The sequence below is a fragment of the Ambystoma mexicanum genome, chromosome 12, assembly GCF_040938575.1.
Source record: "Ambystoma mexicanum isolate Mex_15411 chromosome 12, UKY_AmexF1_1, whole genome shotgun sequence".
NCBI classification, from domain to species: Eukaryota; Metazoa; Chordata; class Amphibia; order Caudata; family Ambystomatidae; genus Ambystoma; species Ambystoma mexicanum.
The window spans coordinates 1,235,214,796-1,235,236,673 of NC_090936.1; the positions used below are offsets into that span (position 1 = coordinate 1,235,214,796).

At 47.7% G+C, this 21,878-nt stretch overlaps 1 protein-coding gene across 1 annotated transcript in view; it reads right to left on the bottom strand.

Moving 5' to 3' along the window:
* STAB2 (stabilin 2) overlaps positions 1-21,878 on the bottom strand; it is a 1,783,079-nt gene that overhangs the window by 105,916 nt on the left and 1,655,285 nt on the right. The window contains exon 62 of the mRNA XM_069629923.1: positions 19,744-19,909. Within this exon, the coding sequence (XP_069486024.1) occupies positions 19,744-19,909 (166 nt within the window). The remainder of the gene's footprint in view (positions 1-19,743; positions 19,910-21,878) is intronic.

Below are 21,878 nucleotides of genomic sequence, written 5' to 3' on the forward strand. Positions count from 1 at the left end.
CTTCCGGGGTAGACTGGAAAGGCGAGGCGGAATCTGTGGGAGAAACATCCAGTAGAAAGAACATCACCAGAGGTAAGGAATTTGTTCTTCTAATGGACTGTGTCCTCCCACGGATTCCTCATCTTAGATAGACTCCCAAAGCAGCACAGCCATTAGGGAGGAGGGAAGAAGCAAACTCAATGGCGATTATGCCACCACATGTTGGAGGACAGCCCTGCTGAAACAAGACTGATTTGCGAATACTGTCTCCAGGCAGTAGTGTTTAGCAAATGTGTGCATGGCGGACCACATTGCGGCCTGACATATATACTTTACAGGTACTCCTCTTTGGAGAGCAGTGGTAGCTGCCACACCCCAAGTGGAATGCACCCTAAAGCCTTCAGGGATTTCCTTACCCGCTCTAGTGTAGCATTCAGAAACACTGTCCATCTAGAGATAGTTTGCTTTGTTATCCTTTTACCCGTTTTCAGGTATGTATACCCAATGAACAGCTGATCTTCCAGACTGAATTGTCTTGTCCTGATGATGTAGAAACTCAGGGCCCTCTTGGGATCGAGCCTATGCAGACTTTCTTCCTCCTTGGATGGATGAGGAGGTGGATAACCTCCTCATCCAGGCTGGCAAACAAATTATCTGCGACAGATGGAAGGAACTGTGTTATGACCTTTGGAATGAACAAAGGATGCTCTCTAAGTGTATTTGACGTTGGAAAAGATTGAAAAAGGTGGCTTTCAGGACAGGGCCCAGGGTCAGTTTGGGGCATACAATTGTCTCGGGCACCAATTAAAAAGTGGCCCACAGTTGCAAATGATAGTTAATTCCTTTTGTGACAGTCTGTTTGAGTAGTACCCAAGGGGGAGTATTTAAACATCCAGCGAAGTAACTCATCAAACGGCCCACATTGACCAAAAAAGTGGCCAAATTTGATCATGAAAACTGGCCCACACTAGCATTTTGCATTTTTAGTTTGGGCATTGTCCTATTGCCCTAAAAGCCAGTGACAGCATCACAGGGCCTGCAATTCGCTCACTCTCCAGGCCATTCTGTGCTAAATTCCTCCCACCCTAGAGACCCCCAGCTTTTTGCTGGACTTAGGACTTTTAAATTTGTTATAAACATTAATTTGTATTTTTTTTTAATTGATAAACAATTTTTACAAAAGGTTTAAGACAGGTTTAAGCCAGTTTATTTATCTATGAAATATGACCAGTTAAAAGAAAGAGGAGGAGAAAGAGAACATGGTCTACCATGAGTCTTGTTTTATGGTCGAACATCTATTCTCCTTTGTCTGGGAGGATTTTGACCATGAACGAGACCACTGTAATCACAAAGGCAGTCTCTTCTCCACTCATTAGAATTGCCCACCAATCCTCTGCAGTGAAAGATGGAGAATGCAACAGAAGCTAACCAAATGATCTGGTTCTCTCCTTGGTCAAGCCTGGACAGTAGAGCAAGAGAGGCTTCAAGGTTTCGACACAGTCCTGGTCTTTACAAAATGGGCATGTGTTAAAGTCATCTTTGGCTCGTATTGCAATGATCTAATTTGTGGGTAGGCTATTTAGCCGTATTCGTAAAAATGTATCACGATAAAGTCTGTTGGGAAATTTTGTCAGATATCCAGGAAGTGAATTTAGTTTTCTTTATTCCAAAGGTAGAAGTGCAATTGACTGGCAGCCGACGACGCTGGCAAGAGTAATAATCCAGTCACTTTCTCCTAACTTTTTTTTTACTCTCACAGGATTTGTTTTCAGATCGTTTGCAGTGCAGTCAATCATCCCCAGTTTGTCTCTGTTTTTGTTTGCCCAGTTTTCCAGAGTTGTGTTAGACTCTCCTAACAGTTCTTTGTTGAAGATCTTGAAGATTGTCGGCTGGGGAAATAAAATGATTTTACGGAACAGAGCCAGACTGTTCCATTCCACCACAGCTCTTAAGGACAGAAGACCTAGCTCCCTCCGTATGATCTGAACCGGGGTTGAAATAAGGACACCCAGTACTCTCTTCCAAAAGAGTTCCTCAAGCCGAGGCCATGCCCTGTCCGGGATGTTTATCATGGCCTCTGCGCCATAGGTCAGCAAGGGGACTACATTTGATTTGTAGAAGTTCAACGCTGGCTGTATAGAAGAGCAGCTGTATTTCGTATTCACAGCAACAGCTTGACTGGCCAGGGTCTTCGCTTTCTCTTGGAGGTGGTCCACCCTCGATGTTTCAACTGTGCTGTTGTTTAGCAAGACTCCTAAGTATTTGAAATACTTTACTTGCTCGATTTTTGGTGCGGCCCAAAAACCATTTTAATTCTCATTGTGTTTTTTTGTTCTTTTGAAACACATGATTTTTGTTTTCCCTATGTTGATTTCCAAATCGTTCTTATTGATTTATTTTTGCAGGCTGTCCAGCTGAAGTTGGAGGCCCACGGGAGTTTGGTCTATTAAGACTAGATCATCGGCATTCAAAAGACGATTGAGCCGGACGCCCCCTATGGTTGGGGGGAAGTATTTTATCGAGGGCTCAAATTGCTGGGTGTCGACCAAGAAGAAGTTGAACAGTGCTGGGGCGAGTGGGCATCCTTGCTTTACGCCTCTGGCTGTGGGGATTTCGCTTGATAGTAGGCCAGATTGATTCAGTCGCACTTGCATGGTGGTTGTTGGGAAGGAAACGATCCTTGCCACCCTCGCAACATTCTGTTTCATCACATCCCATAAAAAATAACACATACACTATAGCCCCCAGCTCTGCAATAAGAAGCCATTTTGAACTAGGCCCAACGCCATCTTTTTACTAGGCCTGGAAATCCATTTCTCTGTAGAAATGCAGTTCTCCCATCCCCAGCACCTCGCACCGCCAGCCCACACCATTGCCTCCCCCTGCCAGCCCCGCGTGAGCCCTGTTCTCACAGAAGCCCAGCCATGCCTTGTTACAATCCCGTAGTATAATTTCCGAAAGAATGTGCTCTGAAGAGAGCGTGAGACAGTGACAAGTCATAGGTCCAAGTGCCCATTCATCACCAGTAAACTGCCTGTGCCTCTCAACCCCCATCCTGTCAGGTTAGAGGCCACCAGCTCTGACCCACCTGTTCTTTTCATGCTGATACCCACATGGCCCTCCCATGCCCCGACCACTCTAGAACCCCCACCACAGCCCAAACCCGTGTAGCAGGATATTCTCCCAAAAGCAACACATGTCCATCTATATCACTAGGACCCAAGAAGGACAGATGGTAGATCAAACCTTTGGGGTGGGTACCGTTGTGCAGGGAGTGCAGTATTAAAGAGAATCCAAAGTGTAGAGGTTGGAATGCCAATATATTAGCTCATTTGACCTAAGTACCCCCAGTCATGCAAACATGTATGTGTGCCATTCTTTCTGCATTATCAGTTCCTGTTGTTTAGTTTAGTTAGATAGTTATGATGCACCCTCGACATGACCTTCAGGCCGCAGAGATGAGCCCAGCTGACCCACGTGTGCCAAGAGCAACCGAGAGACGGCAGCCAATTAACATCCTGTATCCCTTATAGTATCAGCTGTTCTATAGGCCCCTCTCCAATCCGATGCAATAATGTGTACACTATGTATGTCGTCATCAGTGATGCTGTGTGTCCATTTAATGTGCTGCCCATGTACTGTTTCAGCAGGGTGCTCTCGGGCAGCACAGTTCTTTGATGGCAACGTTTATGATTATATAAACTTTGTTATCTATGCAACTCATGTCCTGGTCTCATTCCCCCGACGGGAGTTTATCTTATTTTTGCATATTTTTCATGGTTTTAGAGTGAAGAGCCATCAGGGGTTCCAAGATAGAGTTTGGACAATTCAGCCCGGCCAGTTTTCCCCACAAGTGTTGTCGGTTGACTTGGTCAAAAGCTTCAACCAAGCTGACAAAAGCCACAAAAAGCCTTGATCTGCCATCCTGCACCATTTCCTTTAAAATGCTGAGAAGGAAGATGTTTGCAGCCGTTCCAATCTCCTTGAGGAGGCCAGTTTGAAATGGGTCATTACATTCCACCGTCTTGGTCCAGTCTTGAAGTTGTTGCAAAATGAGAGAACCGAAAACCTTTCCAATCACATCCAGGAGGGCTCTGGAACGGTAATTCTTTGGGTTCTCCCTTTGTCCTTTTTTGAAAATTGGGACAACTACTGACTACCTCCACGAGCAAGGAATAGAGTGAGTTCAGGTGATTTGCTCCATCAATTTATGAATGAAAAGCGCCCTTGACTCCGGATGTTCTTTCAATATGGCGTTGGTCAGGCCGTTAGGCCGGGAGCGTGTGAGGTATTTAGCTCACGTAGTTTCCCCTGTATGTGGTCTACACCATGAGGAATGCCCCATAGTTCGATCTTACTCACTGAAGATGAGGTCTCCTTGTTTATCTTTGTGTAGAAAAGATTAAAAAGTGGGTCACCAAGACCTGTTCTTTAACATTGTTCTGTTGCAGGTCCATGGTTTTGCCTGCAGTAGACTTGACTAGTGACCAGAAGTCTTTTACCTTCCTTCCACATATCACTTTTGACATGTTTTTGGAGTCATTTTGGTACATTTGTTCTTTGTGCATGAGGAGCCAGTTTTTATAGGTCTTACTAGCCATATTTTCTTTTTTTATATCGTCAAGATGTTTTGTCTTGGCCGCTGTTTGTCTTAGTTTTCTGAGCGTTCTTCTTTTTTCCACGATAAGGACATTGTATATGTGAAGTCTTTTAATTTTCCCAGTCTGTGTCCCTCGTTTGTTAATGCAATAGCATTCAAGCAGGGGGCTGTATTCCACTTTTGAGTCCTCTTCTTTGGTATCATTGGACCTTGAATTTTCTTTAAATTTTGATGTTAGCTTGTCAATTGCTGGTTTGGCCATTTTCAATCGAGTGCCACTGTTGCATAACTTTACTGATGACGTCATTCTTAATCTTTCTTGTTCCATCGCAGCAAACCAGCTTGTGCAAAACCAGCCTGTGCACAACAAGTTGTGGTCACTTTTAGCCATCTTCACCACTACAAAAGAGGAAACAAGAGGCAGAAGGTTCCTTGATACAAAGATGTAATCAATCACAGCTAGCTGGTCTGCTCTTTCCCAGGTCTCCCTCGGCAGTATATCCCCAGCAATTTGTCTATTTAGTGTGTGCAGGTCACGTGTGGCCATTAGTGACATCCATGATGTTCCTCTGGCCACAGAAGCAGATCTTCCTTGGGCCCCCCTACCACAAGCCCCCTTTATGCATCTGGCGTTAAGGTCTCGACATAGAATGATGTAGGGGGTGCGCTGGTTGATTTATGCATCATCAATCAAGCTGGTGGTCATGTCCAAAAAAGACGCATTTGACATGGCTTGAGGATTTCAGTACAGGTTTATGATTACCATTGTAGTTGATTTGTCCCGAGTTGCCCAATTCACTGGGTAGCTCCATCTCACCAGGAGCTCTTGAGTGAATAGATTAGAGAAGATTATTTCCATAAAATGTAGGTTACTGCCAGATCTTAGCGCTGTCAATAGGCCCAATGTGGGTCTTCCTTTCTGCCCATTTGCTGCAGGACTCAGAACTACTTTGTACCCGTCGAGAGTGGATTTCTCACTCAAGCAAGTTTGCTGGAAACATAACATGTCGTAAACCCCCAGATTAACATCACTTTATACTGTCAAGTGTTTGTAATACCTTGTATTCCATATTTAAGCGGTGTAACATGGGCATCTTGGGTTTGGTGGGAGTAACATAGGCAACTTGAGTGGCTATACGTGGTCACGTCGGGCCAAAGCTCCCGGGAGCCAAGACCAGTTTCGTTTATCCAGGCCTTGTTTCTGTTGATTTGAGGTAGTTGTTATCTCTCTCCCTTGACTCAACTGCCGGTCCAATTGAATTGTAACATTCAAGTTGGGTCTAGGGCCCTCCGGGACGCGTCCAAGCCCCAGTGGATCTTGAAGTGTTTTTATTTCCTTTATTCTTCTCTGACTTTCCGCCCCAAGAGAGATGGCATTGTTGATAGGACTTGAAATAGGTTAGGGATCAAGTGGAGCAAAACATGACAGTTTTCCTGTTCAGTATCCAGTCGTCCCCTTTATCCAGGATTCTCTCAAGTTTTAGAGATTGTAGGGTGTTGTATTTGCAGCTCTGAAATGTGTTGCTCGGTTTCTAGGGCCGACGCCCTCCTCCTTGGTTGTCCCCTAGGATGATGCTCCTTTTGAGCCCTTGTGTTTCCTGCTGCTTAAAGGGAAATCTGTGGTAATGTAAGAAGTATCTTCCTTATAATGCTTATTCCGTCATGAGTTTGGGGCTCAAGGAGGCAGAGTCCAAGCCCTTTTCTTCCCATTCACTGGTCGGGTAAAACCGGAGTGTTGTACGTAGGGGGTCCACCGTTTTGCATGGGTTTATGCTGGTATCCGGTCAGTAGGCAGAGCCCACTCTTGCTTGGGGGCACTAAGGCATGTTCTCCAGGCTCCAGTGAGTGACCCGGAGTATTCAAGGTCGAGGCGTTGTCCCCGAGTCCCTCCAGGATTTCCGCATCCGAAAGTTCCCATGGTGGCTCGGCGAGATTTGTTTTCTTTGTTTTAGACTGAAAAAAGATAGAACTTTGCCGTTGAGCGATTACCTTTTGAAGTCGCCTTTCGGTAGATTATTGATAGTTTAGCCGGATTGCCCCCACTACGGTGAGTTGGTTTGGAGGGCATATTTGCAGGAAATGCGAAGGCTCTAGGATTCTTCAATGTGATCACTTGGGGTTCAACTATTGTTCAGTCTGATATTGTTGATTTAATTCCAGGGGCCTAGATGATCTTACATTCGTAGCGTGAGCTTCCTTGGAAGAGTCTGGGACCTTTATGACCCCATTGAAAGCTACAGAAGGGACTTCGGATGAAGTGTTTCTCCCGGGATCGACTCGCGGCGGAGTGTTTGATGGCCCATTGTAGACCATCTCGTGGACCGCCTCTAGAGCTGTTTCGACAGGATCAAGCATAGAGGTTTTGTCAGATAACTGTAACAAGGTGGTCTTCTTGACAGAGTCTTGTGCATGCTAGTAAGGGTTGTGCACCTCTGCTTAAACCAGGATCTCGGGCTTGGGGGACCCCACGATAGTTCGATTCAAAGGGCTTGAGGGCAGAACAGAGGAGGTAATGGGGAGTGGCGTCGGAGGAGGATATTGACCCGAAACAGTCGCCATGCTGACATCGCGGGTGTTAGGGAGAATTCTCATTTATGGCTAATTTCCCTTACCTAGTGAGTCCCTCAGCAGCTTTGCTGGATTTCTGGGGTTTATTTTTTCCACCTGGTAAGAGTGTGAACCTTTTTCCCACTCTTACATGTGTTTTGCCATGTGTATTTGTACGTTTTGTGTGATCTTGGGCTCTGGAGCCACACCACTCCATGAGCCCCACTTCTTGTGTGTGTTACACCGCACCTTCAGTGCAGTAACACAGGGTTGTCTCTAAGACTTCCCACTGACTCCATTTTTCTGGGGCTGACTACTGTCCCCCAGAAACAGGTAAAGTTGCCATTTACTTTATGTAGTCATTTAACCTACAGACCCAGTACACCCCATCTTACATGGATTATTGGAAAGGGTTAACTCTGATCCCTTTTTGCCTGTACCTCCTGAAGCCTTGTTTTGCTCCCTTAACAGAGTTGGCTGGTGGTAGTGGTATCTACCCTAACTTTTCTACCATGATTATACTATATAAATGTGGTACTGTTTTAGGCTATTGTATTAGCCTCGAACATAAGCCCACTTGACCAAATACTTTTTATTTTGGTTCCGGTCGGGTTTAGACGCTATTTCTTTGTGTTAATATCCTTCTTGGGTTTTACTTTGCGCGGCAAACCAGGTTTGCCTTCTTTGTTCGCCGTCCTTTGGCGGGCTTCTATGAAGAAGCCCTCCTTTGGCGTCTGGGTGTCTAGGTGGGCTGAATGTGAGGAAGGGGTTTAGTAACCCCCTGCACAGGGTCTCCTTGGAGACCCAAGTTGCACTTTGTGTCCATTGGCTGAGGTGGTTGTCCGCCTGGACAACTCCCCAGCTGAGTGATTGACAGCCAGGCTGTGTGAATGAGGGATTTTGGCATAAAAGGCAGGACTCTTGGGCTAGAAAGCAGAGTCGCCACTGGAACTACAAGAACCGAAGAGAAGCAGGGAATAAGACAGCTGCTGCAACTCCCGAGTCCCGGTGAAGCCCTGCTGCAGTCCTGAGCTATCTACCCTTCAACGACAGAGAAGATCCAGCCCGTAGTCTTCTTGCCTTGGGCCTGGTGGGATCAACCAGCTCACCTTTCTACAGCCAGAGAATCCTCTCCTGGGTCGAAATCGCTGCACAAAGCTGTAGTGGTCCGGATAGCCATCAGAAGAGCCCTCTACTGTTTTAAAGGAGTGCACCTTTTATTCACCGTTGCTTTGCTGCTGCTGGCCTCATCCCTGGGTAGTGCAGATCGCTCCAGACGTCCTCCTTCTTGTCCCCACAACTGAAGCTTCAAGAACCGTGAGTCTGCAGGAACTACGAGCAACAACTGCCGTGGCACCAGCTTTCTTCATTCGAATAAGGTACTGTGTCCATTTGGTCGTTCTCTACGTCCGACCTTGAGGAATCAGGGTGAGCCCTTTTCCTTACCAAAGGCTTGTCCTTTCTTCCATCCCTCTTATCACTTTTGCCTCCCTTTGACAATATCCAAGAGTACTACTGGCAACGTTAATCTTGAATAGTTCTAATTGTGTGATCCTCGACAACAGAGCCTTGCTCCATTTGACACTGGCGCAGGCCTATTGACTTTATCTGCCTCTTAGAATACGCCCTGTGATTCATGTGCCTTGACAAAAGTATTGCCTATGATTTTTATCCCCTTTACCTTGGTTTTTATTCAATGTGCTAAATGTGATTTGACTACGGTTACAATTCTCCCCGCGGGTATGCATTTCTTTCGTAAATCCGAATTGTCATTACTTTCAAAAAGTGAGCGCTGCTTAACCTAAGGTAGCGTCATTTGTTTTACAACACCGGTCTGTCAAATCTTAATGTACTTACCTTGAATTGACCTGAACCAAAGGAATTGGTTGTGTGTGGTATATTTAGAGTGTGTTTTTGTTTAATAGAAGTGAAGTGTTTTGTGAACAGATGGTTTAAAAATAAATGTACTTATAATTTTTAACCAGAAACCTTGAGTCAGTGTTTGTTTGAGTCATAGTAATTGTAGTCCTTTGTGTAATCCCTATTACTGCTCATTTGCACTTGAGATAAGTCTGGCTGCTCCACTACTGCTACCACTATAACTGTGTAGTACAGGCTTGTACCAAAGGTGAAATTGTACTACCACTTGTGGACTTAATTGTCTGTAGTGTTCCCTAAGGGTACTACAGAGGATTCTGCCTAACAGCGGGCCAAAGGGCAACCTCCCTCTCGCTCTCAATTTCTTCTCCTAAATTTCTATACTGGGCGACCTTTGAAACTGCCACTGGGATCACTTCAATTGTGGTCATGGAGGCCGTTGAGTCTGGGAAGTCTGAGGTGTAATTGGATACATAACGGCACTCTGGGTCTCTCTGAGGACATATGTGGCTCATAGTTTGGCCGATTTCTTTTTTTTTTAAATAAATACATCTAACACTATGGTGCCGGTAGGTTCTGGGCCATTCTCTTGAACTGATTCAGTCGGAAGGTGTGGGTGTGTGGAGGCAGCCATAGTAACAGCAGCATGTTGGAGGGGTGACTGTTACTCAACTCAAAGGATCGAGAAGAGGGAGTGGGGGTGAGAGACAGTGAAATGTTTATAGAGGCAGTTCTGTTTTTTCACTTACCCAAGGGATGTGATGATTCGCCTTTGGATAGTTGGTTAGGTGGCAGAGCCGCTTGTAAGACCAAAGGTTCTCCTTCCCCTTCTCCATTTCTACAGAGCTTAGAGCTACGCAGATTGCATCATTCCTCCATCATGCAGGTCTCCTTGTCCCGCTTGGACCGCACAAACTGCAGCAGACTGCAACTCATCTGCCAACTCTGCAGCGGCCCCGCAGGAGAAACCAGTTTTGTCAGGTGCTCCTCCCCTTCCACACCGACCAACACAGCAATGACCAGAGTAGAAAGACTGCAGTGAGTGGCACCTTTTTCTCACTCTCTCATGTGTTTTTCCCTGTTTTGGATTTTATGTTTTCACTGTTTTTGGAGTCTGACAAACTACATAGGCAACTGCTTTTTGTATAGTGACACACAGCACCTTCAGTGCAATGTCACTGAGAAGTCCTTTGGATTTCTCTTAAGGTTTAACTACCTTTTCTTGGGTGAACTACAGTTCCCAAGAATAATAAGATGAAATTGATCTTAACTTTTCTCTTTGTAGGTCCAACACACACCATCTTAAGTGGAATGCTGGGGGGTTACTTAGTAGCCCCTTATCCTACTTTCTCATGTAACACTTTTCTGTTACCCTCACTGCTTCAAAAGGCTGGTGGCAGTGGTTTCTTTTTTACTACCATTGTGCTTTTCTACCACTGTAGGCTGAAACCTCAGCTTCAGTACAGCACCCATGGGTGTCAATTTTGTCAAAATGGCCTGTGCCTTGTTTTTTGCCATTTTCTGTTTGTGAGGTCTTTCTTGGCAGATTTGAACTCTTTCTGTGTTTTGCCTTTGGCGGGCTGTAGCCCTGAAAATTGCCCTTGTCTCCAGTGTGCCTGGAAGGGCAGGAAGTGAGGGAGGTTCCCGAAACGCCCCTGTCCTTTGTCTCTAGGAGTGCCTGAACGAAACCAGCCCCGATTGGCCTGGTGAACACCCTGCTGTGTGATTGATGAATGGGAAACTTGCTTAAAAGGCGAGGGTTTTGGGAATGGAGGCAGAGTCGACCACTGAAAGAAACATCTGAAGAAGAACCCGTGATGGGAAGCCTGTTACAACCTCCTGGACCTTGAAGTACCAATGAAGCCCTGCTGCTGTGCTGACCTCCTTTTTTTCGAATCAACAGAGAAGCTCCGGAAGGGACGACTTCTTCCCTTGGGTTAGTGGGGCCAACTAACCTTGAGAATGAACACCACTTTGGCGCAATCCCAGACTCGCTGTGCCTATCTGTTGCTGCAGAAGTCCAATGCCAGGGATTGAGTGCCCATAACCGAGTGCAACGTCTGCCACAGAACAAATCCAGCCAAAAGCACCAGGGGCCTCCTAAGGACACTCCAGAAGTAGGAACTCCCGATCCAGAATCCCCTCACCAGGGTCCAGGACCAAGGGAGCAAAGAAAGTCCAACCGGAGATTTGTTCTGCATCAGTGCTGTTTACAAAGACTGAAACCGCAAAGTGTCGCTGAATAAAGAGAGCCTGTAGGTGCCGATGGCCTTCCTGAATACTGCCACATGAGCCCTCCAGACGTCCTCCCTCTTGTCCCCACGACTGAGTCTCAGGAACCAGGGTCTGCACTGCTGTAGCAAGACGGAATCCAGCGGGACCACTTTTCTTGTAACCAGAGGTACTGTTTGGGCTTGGGGGTACTTACTGTCTTGCCTTAAGTCGTGCTGTCTCACTTGAGATTTGCACTTGCTTAACTTTCTGACTTGATTTCAACTCCCTTTTGCACAGGCTTAACAGCTTGCGTCCCCTTCAGTGATTCTATTTGTACTATCTGACTTAGTGAATGACTTTTATCCAAGAAGTGCATCAGAACTATTGACTTTGTCCAAATGACTTTGTCCTGGCTCCCTAAAGGCACCGGTCTGAATCCATTGACGTTGGCATTGCTTGTCCCTCATAGGTTGAACACTTTTTCTTCTGGGAAAAGCTTACCGAGATTTCCATTGGAGGATTCCCATTATCCTCACTTAAGTAAATGTTCTAACCTTTCTATTTTAACCCTTCCTTTCTGAAACTCAAGAGTCTAAAGAGTATACTGGTGTTCTATATTAATGCGATACTATCCTTGTTACTGAAGTCACTTCAGGGTGTGTGAGAAAAGTATTGGCATCTCCAAAGAGTATTCACCAGCTTCATTGATTTTGAAAAGCAATTCCAAAGTTTGCTTGACTGTTAAAACAATTGCCTTTTTAAAGAATGCTTTACTAAAAACTGATGTTAAATAAATAAATAACTATTTGTAACTGAAAACTTGAGTGTAAGTGTTACTTCGTCACTTGCATTGACGGATTTCATTTGTACAGCTTTACAGCTCACATTTACCACTCTTGAGATAGGGCTGCCTGCTCAGTCACACTACCAACTTGCGTAGTACAGACCCATACCAAAAGGTGGGTTACCTAATACCAAGCAGATAAGTCTTGTGTAGTCTCACATAGTGTGACTGCACCAATTCTTACCTAACAATCTGAAGGCCTGAAGAGGCCAGTGACAGAAGGAACTTAGTCACTGTGGCGGTGGGGCAAGATATAGGGTCAGTCTCGCATTCCCTGCACCACGCCTCAAATCTTCTCCGCCTACACGCGTACAGAGATTTTCTAGAAGGTCTGCGTGCAATCAGAAACCCCTCAAGTTCCTCCTCTGGGAGGTCCCAGTCATCATACTTCATCCTCTCAACAGCCAAGCAAGTAGGTTGAAGGAATCCGGGGTTGGATGGCGCACCCGACCTTCAGACTGGGTTAGACGATCAGGACGCCGAGGCAACGTTCTCCTTGCCGAAGCCGGGACGATCAAGATCATGGCTGCTCAAAATCTCTTCAACCTCCTGAGAACCCAAGGGATGATGGGAATCGGGGGAGAGGCGTAGTGGAGAGGGAAGATCCAATCCACCATAAACGTGTCCCCGAGTGCGCCGTTCACTGGGAATTCCCTCAAGCAAAACATTCCGTGGTGAACAGATCCACTGCTGGGGTATCCCAGAGAACAAAGACCTCTTCTAGGACTTCCTGGTACACTCTCCACTTATGTGAGACCGTGCTCTGCCTGCTCAGAGCATCCGCCAAGGTGTTCTCTGTCCCCGCCAGATCTGCCAAGACCGAGATTTGGTTCTCTCGCAACCAGAACCACAGCTGAATTGCTTCTGTGCAGAGTGGATGGAAGTGCACACCACCCTGCTTGTTGAGGTAGTGCATGGCCACCGTGTGGTCTGTCAGGAAGAGGAGATGCTTCCCTCTGAGAGACAGGGCAAAAGCCCTCAGGGCTAACCTGATGGCCCGCAACTCCAGCCTGTTGATATGCCACCTAGCTTCTGATGGAGACCAGAGGTTGCTCACCTGCAAATCCCTTCAGGGACGCATCCGCGACCGCTCGGCCCTTGGGCCATTTGGGCCAGAAGGGTTCCCCGCCAATAGAGCGCTGCGTGTGATCCACCAGCCGAGTTTGAGGAATACCTGGATGAACACTGAGAGGCGATCCCAGATACTGAGATCACTGGTCCCTCAGGAGTCACTGGAGGGATCTCATGTGCAGCCTGACCTCTGGCACTAGAAAATACAGGAGGCCATGAGACCCAAGAGGCGGAGTAAGTAATCCACTGGAAGGGTGGCTTCGTTCTGAAACAAATGCACCATCTGGGCTATGTTGCTGACTCTCTCCTCGGGATGAAAAGCCTTCCCTACCCGAAGCTCAGCCTGTGTAGTAGTACGCAGGTGTCCTCCAAATGAGACAAGACCTGTCCCGCTGACTTCCCTCAGATCAGCTAGTCATCCAGGTATGGAACTACATGGACCCCAGATCTCCTGAGGTGAGCCACAACTACCAACATGAGCTTGGTGAAGACCCTTGGATTGGATGTCAACCCAAAGGGACGCACCTTGAACTCATGGTGCTTGTCCCCTATGAGGAATCTCAGAAACCTCCTGTGCTTTTCATGTATCGGCACATGGAAATAAGCATCCTGTAGGTATATTGGCACTAGCCAGTACTGGAGTTAGAGAGCGTGGAGAATCTCTCTCAACGTCACCATCCTGAATTTCTCTTTTCTCAAGAATTTGTTCAAGGCCCTGAGGTCCAGGATGGGACGGAGACCTCCTCCTTTCTTGGGCACCAGAAAATATCGGGAATACCAACCTAATCCTCTCTGATCGGGAGGTACCTCTTCCACAGCACCCTTCGAGAACAGGGCTCTGAGTTCTTCCTGGAGCTCCTGTCCTGGTTGGATTGGGGGTGGTGGAGGTCTGTCTGGAGGCTTCATTAGAAAAGGAAAACATTAACCCCACCGAATCAACTGCAGGGCCATGCATCAGAAGTTATTTCCTGCTACTGGGCCCAATGCCCTGCCAACCGTCTACCAGCCAGTGCATGGTGGGAGGGGGAAATCAAAGCGGTTTAGAGGGTGCGGGTGACCCGGCCACTGTTGCTGCTTGCTGGCCTCTAGAAGCCCCTCTGCCCCTTCCGGGACATGAGAAGCACCTCTGCCCTTGCCTGGCTTGTGGGAGCTGTGCCTTCCTGCCATAGGGTACATAACGTATATAGCCTACGCCCCTGGAGGCAAAGCTAAAGGCAGGTTTGGCAGGCTGCGCCGCTAGGCCCAATGATTTAGCAGCCAACATGGATTCCTTACATTTCTCGAAGTATTCGTCTGCTTTCTGACCGAAAAGCATGTCACCATCGAATGGCATATCCAGCACCTTTGCCTGAACATCCTGATGGATGTTTGTGGCCTTCAACCACCCTTGTCGACAGAAGGGACACGCCGTTCCCCATCTGGTGGAATCCTGTGTCTGCGATGTCCACTGCCACTGTAATGGTGTGGTCCGAGGCCCCCTCCTGAAATAGTTCCAGTGCCTCGACCTTCTTGTCCTCGGGCAGGAAGTTTGGAATAGGTCCCAGCTTGTACAATAGTTCCCAGTCATATCGCGACAAAATGGCAAGGGCTTTAGCCGCCTTGATGGTGGAGGCTGCTGTATAGATTATTCTCTTGCCCATTACATCCATCTTCTTCCCCTCCTGGTTCAGAGGCACCATGGCTGCTGACGACGGGTTTGCAGAGGTTGCATCTCAGGGCTGAATCTGATATCCTGTTCTTTTGCTCTAGTCTGTCACGCTTAGGCGGGGCCATACTCGATTTGTTCATTAGCGCTAGGCCCTCCTCCCAGATATCATCCAGGAAAGGAACCAACATGATGGTCTTTCTTCTTAATGTGCGCCGCTGGTACACAAATCCTTCTTTTTTAGTTTCCTCAGGTACCAACTGAAACAGTTCAGAGGCCCTGGACGTCACGGAATGATAGGATTCAGCTTCGTCCATTGAGGATGCCCTGTGGAGCGTGTCCGCGTGTGATGCTTCGCAGTCAGCTGGCAGAAAGTCGTCATCCTCGTCAGTGCCTGTAGCCGTAGTACCTGTGTCCGTGTGCAGAGCCGGAGCTCTGGGTCAAGTCAGCTCGCGATGCAGGGTAGATGGCGGAGGGGTTGGGTGACGCCAAACATCAGCTTTAGACTTTCTCTTCCGACGAGGAGGGCTCATTCCTCGGAGCTGTAGGGGGGCATCCTCTGCTGGATCTCCATGACCAGTGTGTGTAGAGTCATCAGAATGTCCCTCGACACTTCCCTCGGCTGAGGGGTGAAAGGAACCTGTGGTGTAAGGTCCGAACTGATGCCCCTCCTTTTGCATGCAGGAGATGTAGGCTCACCGCCCTCAGATTCTCCTCCTTCGTGGTCTTTATAGTAGTCATCAGGCAAATCATTGTAGCCATCGTCAGAGCTTGAGTAAATCCGCACCGGTTTTTCTGGAGCAGTATGTGGGTCCCACGTCCCACGCAGGTTCTATTGGGATGGCCTTGTTTCTTTCTCAGGAGGCTTCTGGGCTGATATGGTTGCAGGGTCTTTAGCCATCTCCGGGGTGCCTGCTGTCTTTGTTGCTGCCTCGGCAGCTGTATCACACATCGGGGTAAGGACGCATGTAAAGTGGCTGTTGTAGGCACCACCTTCACGGACCCGCTCTCCTTCAAAGCTGTTGTGGTATAGGTCGTCAACTTTGATGACGATGTGATCGTTGAGGCCTTCGTCAACGCGACAGTCGTCGAATCGCTAGACTTGGAAGGCTGAGAGGTCTTAGTTAGTTTTGAAGGGTCCTCCCCGAACTTATCCCTAATTGGTTTGTCTGCTGATAAACAGAGTTTGGATGCGGTTAGGGGCTTTCCTTTAGAAGAGGACCGCTTCATTGGCGGGCTCACTGTGGAGACTGATGGTGATGGCGATCACGCTCTGCCTGACTTGGGACCCGCATCAGCGGCGAACCAAGTGGAACTAGCATCGCAGAGCTTGGACTTCTCTTGGACCCCGTGGGCGGGACGTCCTCTAAGGATCTCGACCGCCTCTCTGTGGGAGTTCGCTTCTTAGACCGACCAGTCCTGGGTGAGGTATGACCCTGCAAGAGGCCGAGCCAGGGGCCTTTGCTCGATTTGAGCCACGCTGACAGCCTGCTATAGCAGTCTGTCTTTGTTTTCTTCGAGACACCACAGCACACCTCGCATCCCTCCTCATCGTGGTCCAGAGGCAGGCAATTTAAGCATTTATAATGTCGATCTTCTACGATTACGTTCCTTAATAAACCCTTCACGCAGAGTTTGTAGAGACTCCTGCCGGTAGCTGTCATTTTGGCAAAAAAACCGATAAGTTAAATTGGTCAAATTTAGTCCATTTTCTATGGAAAGAACTCAAAAATGCACAAAAATAGCTCAGAGAGCAACATGAGGACTCCCAAGTGTGAGGTAAAAACCTGAAGATTGCCACCAGGGGTGGAGCTTAGGGAGAGGACTGTCATTGGATGGGGGCAGTATGACCCAGAGGACAGTGATTGGTTTAGAGGAGAAATACAGTTTTAAAGTGAAAGTGAAACTGTTTTTTCTTTTACAGAGAATTCCCAGCGTGACGACGCAGAATTTTCATGAGCATGTGAATCCATGCCAGACCACATGCTGGAGAAAGAGCTTTAGTTGCTGGCCTTCTGATTGAAAGCAACACTTCAATCACATCTTCTGGGACGTTCCAGTCCCTGTACCTTAGCCTTTCAGAAGCCAGGCGTGCAGGTTGAGCGTTTGTACACTATGGTGATATAGTCGAGTTTTATGAAGAAAATCAAAGAATTTTTTAGTCCGTCAGAGAATTTCTCGAAAGTGTGTTCCCGAGTAGTATGCTTGGCATGCGGAAAGAAGAAACTGACATCCCGGGGTGCTGAGCGTTCTATTATGCCAAAGTCGACGTCACATCCGGTCCCACTGCCAACGATCCAAGGATCCTCGACGCCAGACCACATGGCTCCCCCTGCTGGGAAAACATTTTTGAGAGTGCTGCAAAAAAATTGAACTTTAGACCTGGAAGCGACTTACAATCCCAAAGTTTGGACCACTGTGGCTTCCCAGGAGTCAATGCCAGTACATTTTCCAACTCCGGGGAGGTATCCAAATGACTGGCCTCTTGTAAGTCAAAGGCCAGTTCCAGTAGCCTTTCCCCTTCGTAATAGAACTCTTTAGAGAAGTCCCTCATCTCCCTCAGGGACCCATAACAAAAGGGACAGGATCACCTTCCTTGTAGAAGATTTCTCCTTTCTTTGACATGAAAGATGAAAGCCACCATGGGGAGAGAGGCGTACTCCAGAGGAGCCTTTAAGTCATTAGCACTGAACGGTGCTGAGGGCGCAGAGGCGGAATGTGCTGGCGCCGACCATGCGATGTCCGAGGGTGGTGTCGGTGGGCGTAGTGTTGGGTCTTCTCCTGTGGATGCCCAGGCTGGTCTCTTAGGCATTTGGTCGTGATCCTTCGCAGGATCACTGCTGGCTAGTCCAAGAGCAGTGGGTCCAGATGGCGCTACCAGACCTGTGGCCTTGGCAAAGATGTCAGCATCTTTAGCTAAAAAGCCTCCCAGTCCTCTGGAGTGAAGGATTGGGTGGGAAACAGTACTTTCCGGAGCCATTTCCAGGGAGTCCCCAGAGTGGTGGCTTCCTGTCTTTGACGCAGAAGTGTGGTGCTGATACGAACTGCTTGTAGAAGGGGACCACTTGCAATGCTTCTTTTTCTTTTTCTCCTTTCAGGCCGGGAATGGTCTTCTGACTGTTGATCCACATCTTGAGACCTCGAATGAGACCTCTTGTTAATGCTTCCTTACAAAGGGCCTTGGAGTTTATCGATTGGCATTACCCACAGTACTAGGGGTCATGTTTCTCCTCCAGACACTAAAGACAGGTTCTGTGGGGCACATATAGCGACATCCGCCTGACTCACTCCATGCAGGGCTTGAAGCGTGATGCGTTTGTGGGATGACGCATTTTTAATTAAAGTAGTGCTGTTCCTAAAGCGAAGAGAGTGCTCGGAACCAAAGGAATGGAGGTCATGGGGTGTGGCACCTCAATATATACTGGCACCAACTTCATGTCTGATACGGGGCATGTAGAGTCGTCGAGTGGAGCAGACGCAGAGTCATGCTGGGCGCCCTAGTGGAAGAAACGCTTTCGTAGAACAATTGCGCTGGAGGTAGAATATCATTGATGAGGAATTTGTGCGAGTAAAGAATCCATTAGAAATTCCTCCTTTCCACACTCAGTCAAATCAATGTGGGCCTGATTAAGAGTTTGGCAGTAGTGGTAATACCAGATGTATTACCACTCTGCCAAATTTTGAGTTTTGTTACTGAAAGACCTTTTCTGTCTGCTCTTGCATGAAGTTAAAAAAATACACGCAAAAGCAGTATTGCGTGCTGGAATTATTGCATGCAGTAAATACTGGATCCCAGGGAGACCTATGGGATTGCAAAATGGCAAATAACAGAAAGGACTGCAATATTTGGAATCATGGTGACCTTACCGTTTATCCGGCATTTGCGGCATTCAGTAACGGGAAAAGCGTTTGGCGGTATTGCTGGAAGAAACACCAGTAAATTCCTAATCCACACTCCATTAACACAAGTATAGCACAGTCTCACACCTTCACATGTCCCCAGAATACATAATGATAAACCTCTTCCATTAAGGCCTTACATGCTGAAGTCAGTCACCAACAACCTCTCGCACGCCTACCTTCATGCCAGTCACTTCAAGTACATCAAGTTAAGTCTAATTAAACAAAGGTCAGAATGCAGATTTCATATAGTCCGGATCCCTGAGAATAAAGTTGTTCAGTGCAGTGGACAGTACGGGGCCTCATTACAAGTTTGGTGGTATCTCAGCAGTAAATCTGCCAAGATGCCAGCAAACTGATTTACCGTTACCACTACTTGGTCCGGAGGAAATGCTGCTGGACTATGAGCTGGTGTTAGTCACCATTTATTGGGATCCATAAGACACCATCAGGATTTCTGCAGAATTACCACCTGCGGTAATTCTGGCAGAACGTAATTTCGTCGATTTGGCCTTTTTTGGGCTGTAAAGCGGAAGAATTACCTCCAGCATTCCGCTGGAGGCTTTTCCTGTGCCTTACGTGCAAACCCATAGTTCGGCGGTGCAGTAATGCAGTGGTAACTATGTTGCCACTGCATTGCCACTGTTTTTGGCCACATCGCTGTACTCGTAACGAGGCCCATGCATGTCTGGAACATTCATTAGAACAAATATTATTTGCATTCACTTTTGACCCCGGTTTCCTTTATAGCGAGTGACTTATGCACATTCTTAGTAGAACACGGCCAAGAATCACACCTTTATTAAATGATTTAATGAGATGCGGTGCAATGCTATTGGTGTTTCTGAGGTGAAGGACATGCCAAGCGATGAACTCGGGGACGTCATTTTAGCAGTCAGATGTCGTGATACACTCCCATGGGCAAAGTAAAAATGTTTCAGTCTACCGTGGGCTCCACCACAGACCCTTTGAATATTGTGTGGGTCGAAATGTGCCTAGAAACATATCATTTAGATCAGAGAAAGCTGTTGTAACCACAGGGAGCCTCTTGCTTACGCTACATACCTTTCACCCTGTAGCAGTAGACGTCCCAAGGTTCACTGACATTGACTCGGGTCCCATAATCCACTATTCCGACAAATCCAGAGCCACAGTTCGGGCTGGAGTAGGCAGTTGGATAGCCCACACGTACGTTGTCTAACCAGCCAGCAGAGCAGAGATGGTATCCTGCCTGGAAGAAAACAGAAAAGTTAAACATCGTAGTGACACAGGTGCCCTTAGTCCATAGTCCACTTCCCCCATACTCATGAGATGTCCCTCAAAATGGGTTACGGGACCAGAGCGTGTTGCAAAACAGCCTTACAGAATTTTCAGCATGGGCCGCCCTCCATTGTAACTCCTCCGCACGCCCCTCCCCACCATCAGTCCTTTTGGCAAGTCGGACTTGAGAACTTATTAGCGGTAATGGTGAACGAGGACTTGGTGCATGTCTTTTCGAAGGGCACAGATGGTGCCTTCTCTCACACCAAATGCGCATGCAGCCCCTGTGGAGCAATTTTCTTTTGTAATTTGTAGGCTTTATATAGTGAAAACCCTCCATCATGCTATGGAAGCTTTGGATGCAAAGCCCTGTCTTTTTTTATTTTTAGTACCTATAATGATGCGGGTGATTCCATACCTTAAGGGGTACTTTGCTAACCAGATCCCCCCCCTTGTTGCAACTCTATGACAAAAGCATAGCACACTTGTGCCCCGATGCATCAATAGCCTGACCCGCAGCACCCGCTCTGTGCATGGCGCAGAGCAGGGTCAAAGGTCACAAGGTTCCCACTCGTACTGCCGCAGTGACAGCAAAGTCACTGCAGCACAGGGCTGATATTTGGGATGTGCCCCTGTATCCAAACTACAACGCTCATGAATACCCCATGCTGGTGGTAGGGTAATCTCTAAGAATTAGCAACATCTGATTTTAGGCATAGTGCATGGCGATACTTATGATCGTGGCTACCCACACCCACAAGCCAATTACTATTGCACATGCGTCAGCTCCTGAGAGTCAGCTCTGCTGTGGAAGGGAATATGGATTGGGGTCAGATGGGCTGATACTGCCAAACGGCAGGACAGGAACACAGCACACCCAGCCTCTCCGTGATTCTCTTTGTGAGGGCGGGTAAACCCCTCCCCCAGCAACCGCCGCACAGCAGGCAGGGGCCCTCGGCCCAGGTATTAAAAGAGCACTCCCATTCAGGAGGAGTCATCTCACACCAGGGTGCTGCATACCCAAAGGTGTTTGTTGCTAGTAGGAGTGAAAGGCGTGGGAGCAGGATAGGCAGGAGTCCTCTGGACACTGCAAGAAGCCTTTCACCATCTTGTTTCTCACTGGCTCTCTACCCCCTTCCAGTCTCCTCTGCTTCCCCTGGAGCAAAGCACTTTGGGTCCCTCCTCCTAGGAACAGGGATTGGTCCCCTAAAGCAGGCTAGCTTTAGACCAATCTCCTGAGGACTTATACCCTTAAACAAAGGCGTCTCGCGCCCCTTCAACAGAACACCTTCAGTTCCTCACGGGTCCTTTAAGTCAGTCTGGGACTCTGACCTAGACTTCATTTGGGACAGTTGCACTGTCCAAAGCACTCTGCCGGAGATGAAGAAGGGGCCGTCCAAGCCACAAGGACTCCCAAGCACAATCAGGAATGACCAGTGCTGTGGGTCAGGGCAGGACCAAGCAATCTGCAACAGATTTTCTGTGCCAGAAGAGCAGACCCTGAAGTGGAGTATCCTGTCCTCGAGCCCTTTGCAAAGGCCTTACAGCAACCCAGAGGGCCAGACCAGCCGAAGCTCCCTGTTCACCCGCAACAAACCGGTCGCTCCGGTCGTTCAAGGCGAAGGGGACTGATGGTTGAGCATGCCCTTGCTGAAAGTTCTATAAGGCTGCCTTGCAATGCGCTCCGGTCCCGTCCCCCCTTTCGAGTGATTTCCCATGAGTACGAAGGAAAGGGACATAAGAGTATGAGGGAGACTTGTAAACAGGTGGTAAACTGCCTATAATAAAACAAGACTGCTGTCCCTCTTTTAAGAGTAGTTGGTTTAAAAAAGTTCGGAAAGTGTAGACCTAAACAGGTAAGGGGAACAAGAGCCATCATTTTTTTTAAAATACAACAATGATTATTTTCAAGTTTTAACAATGCATTTTAAATAATTGAT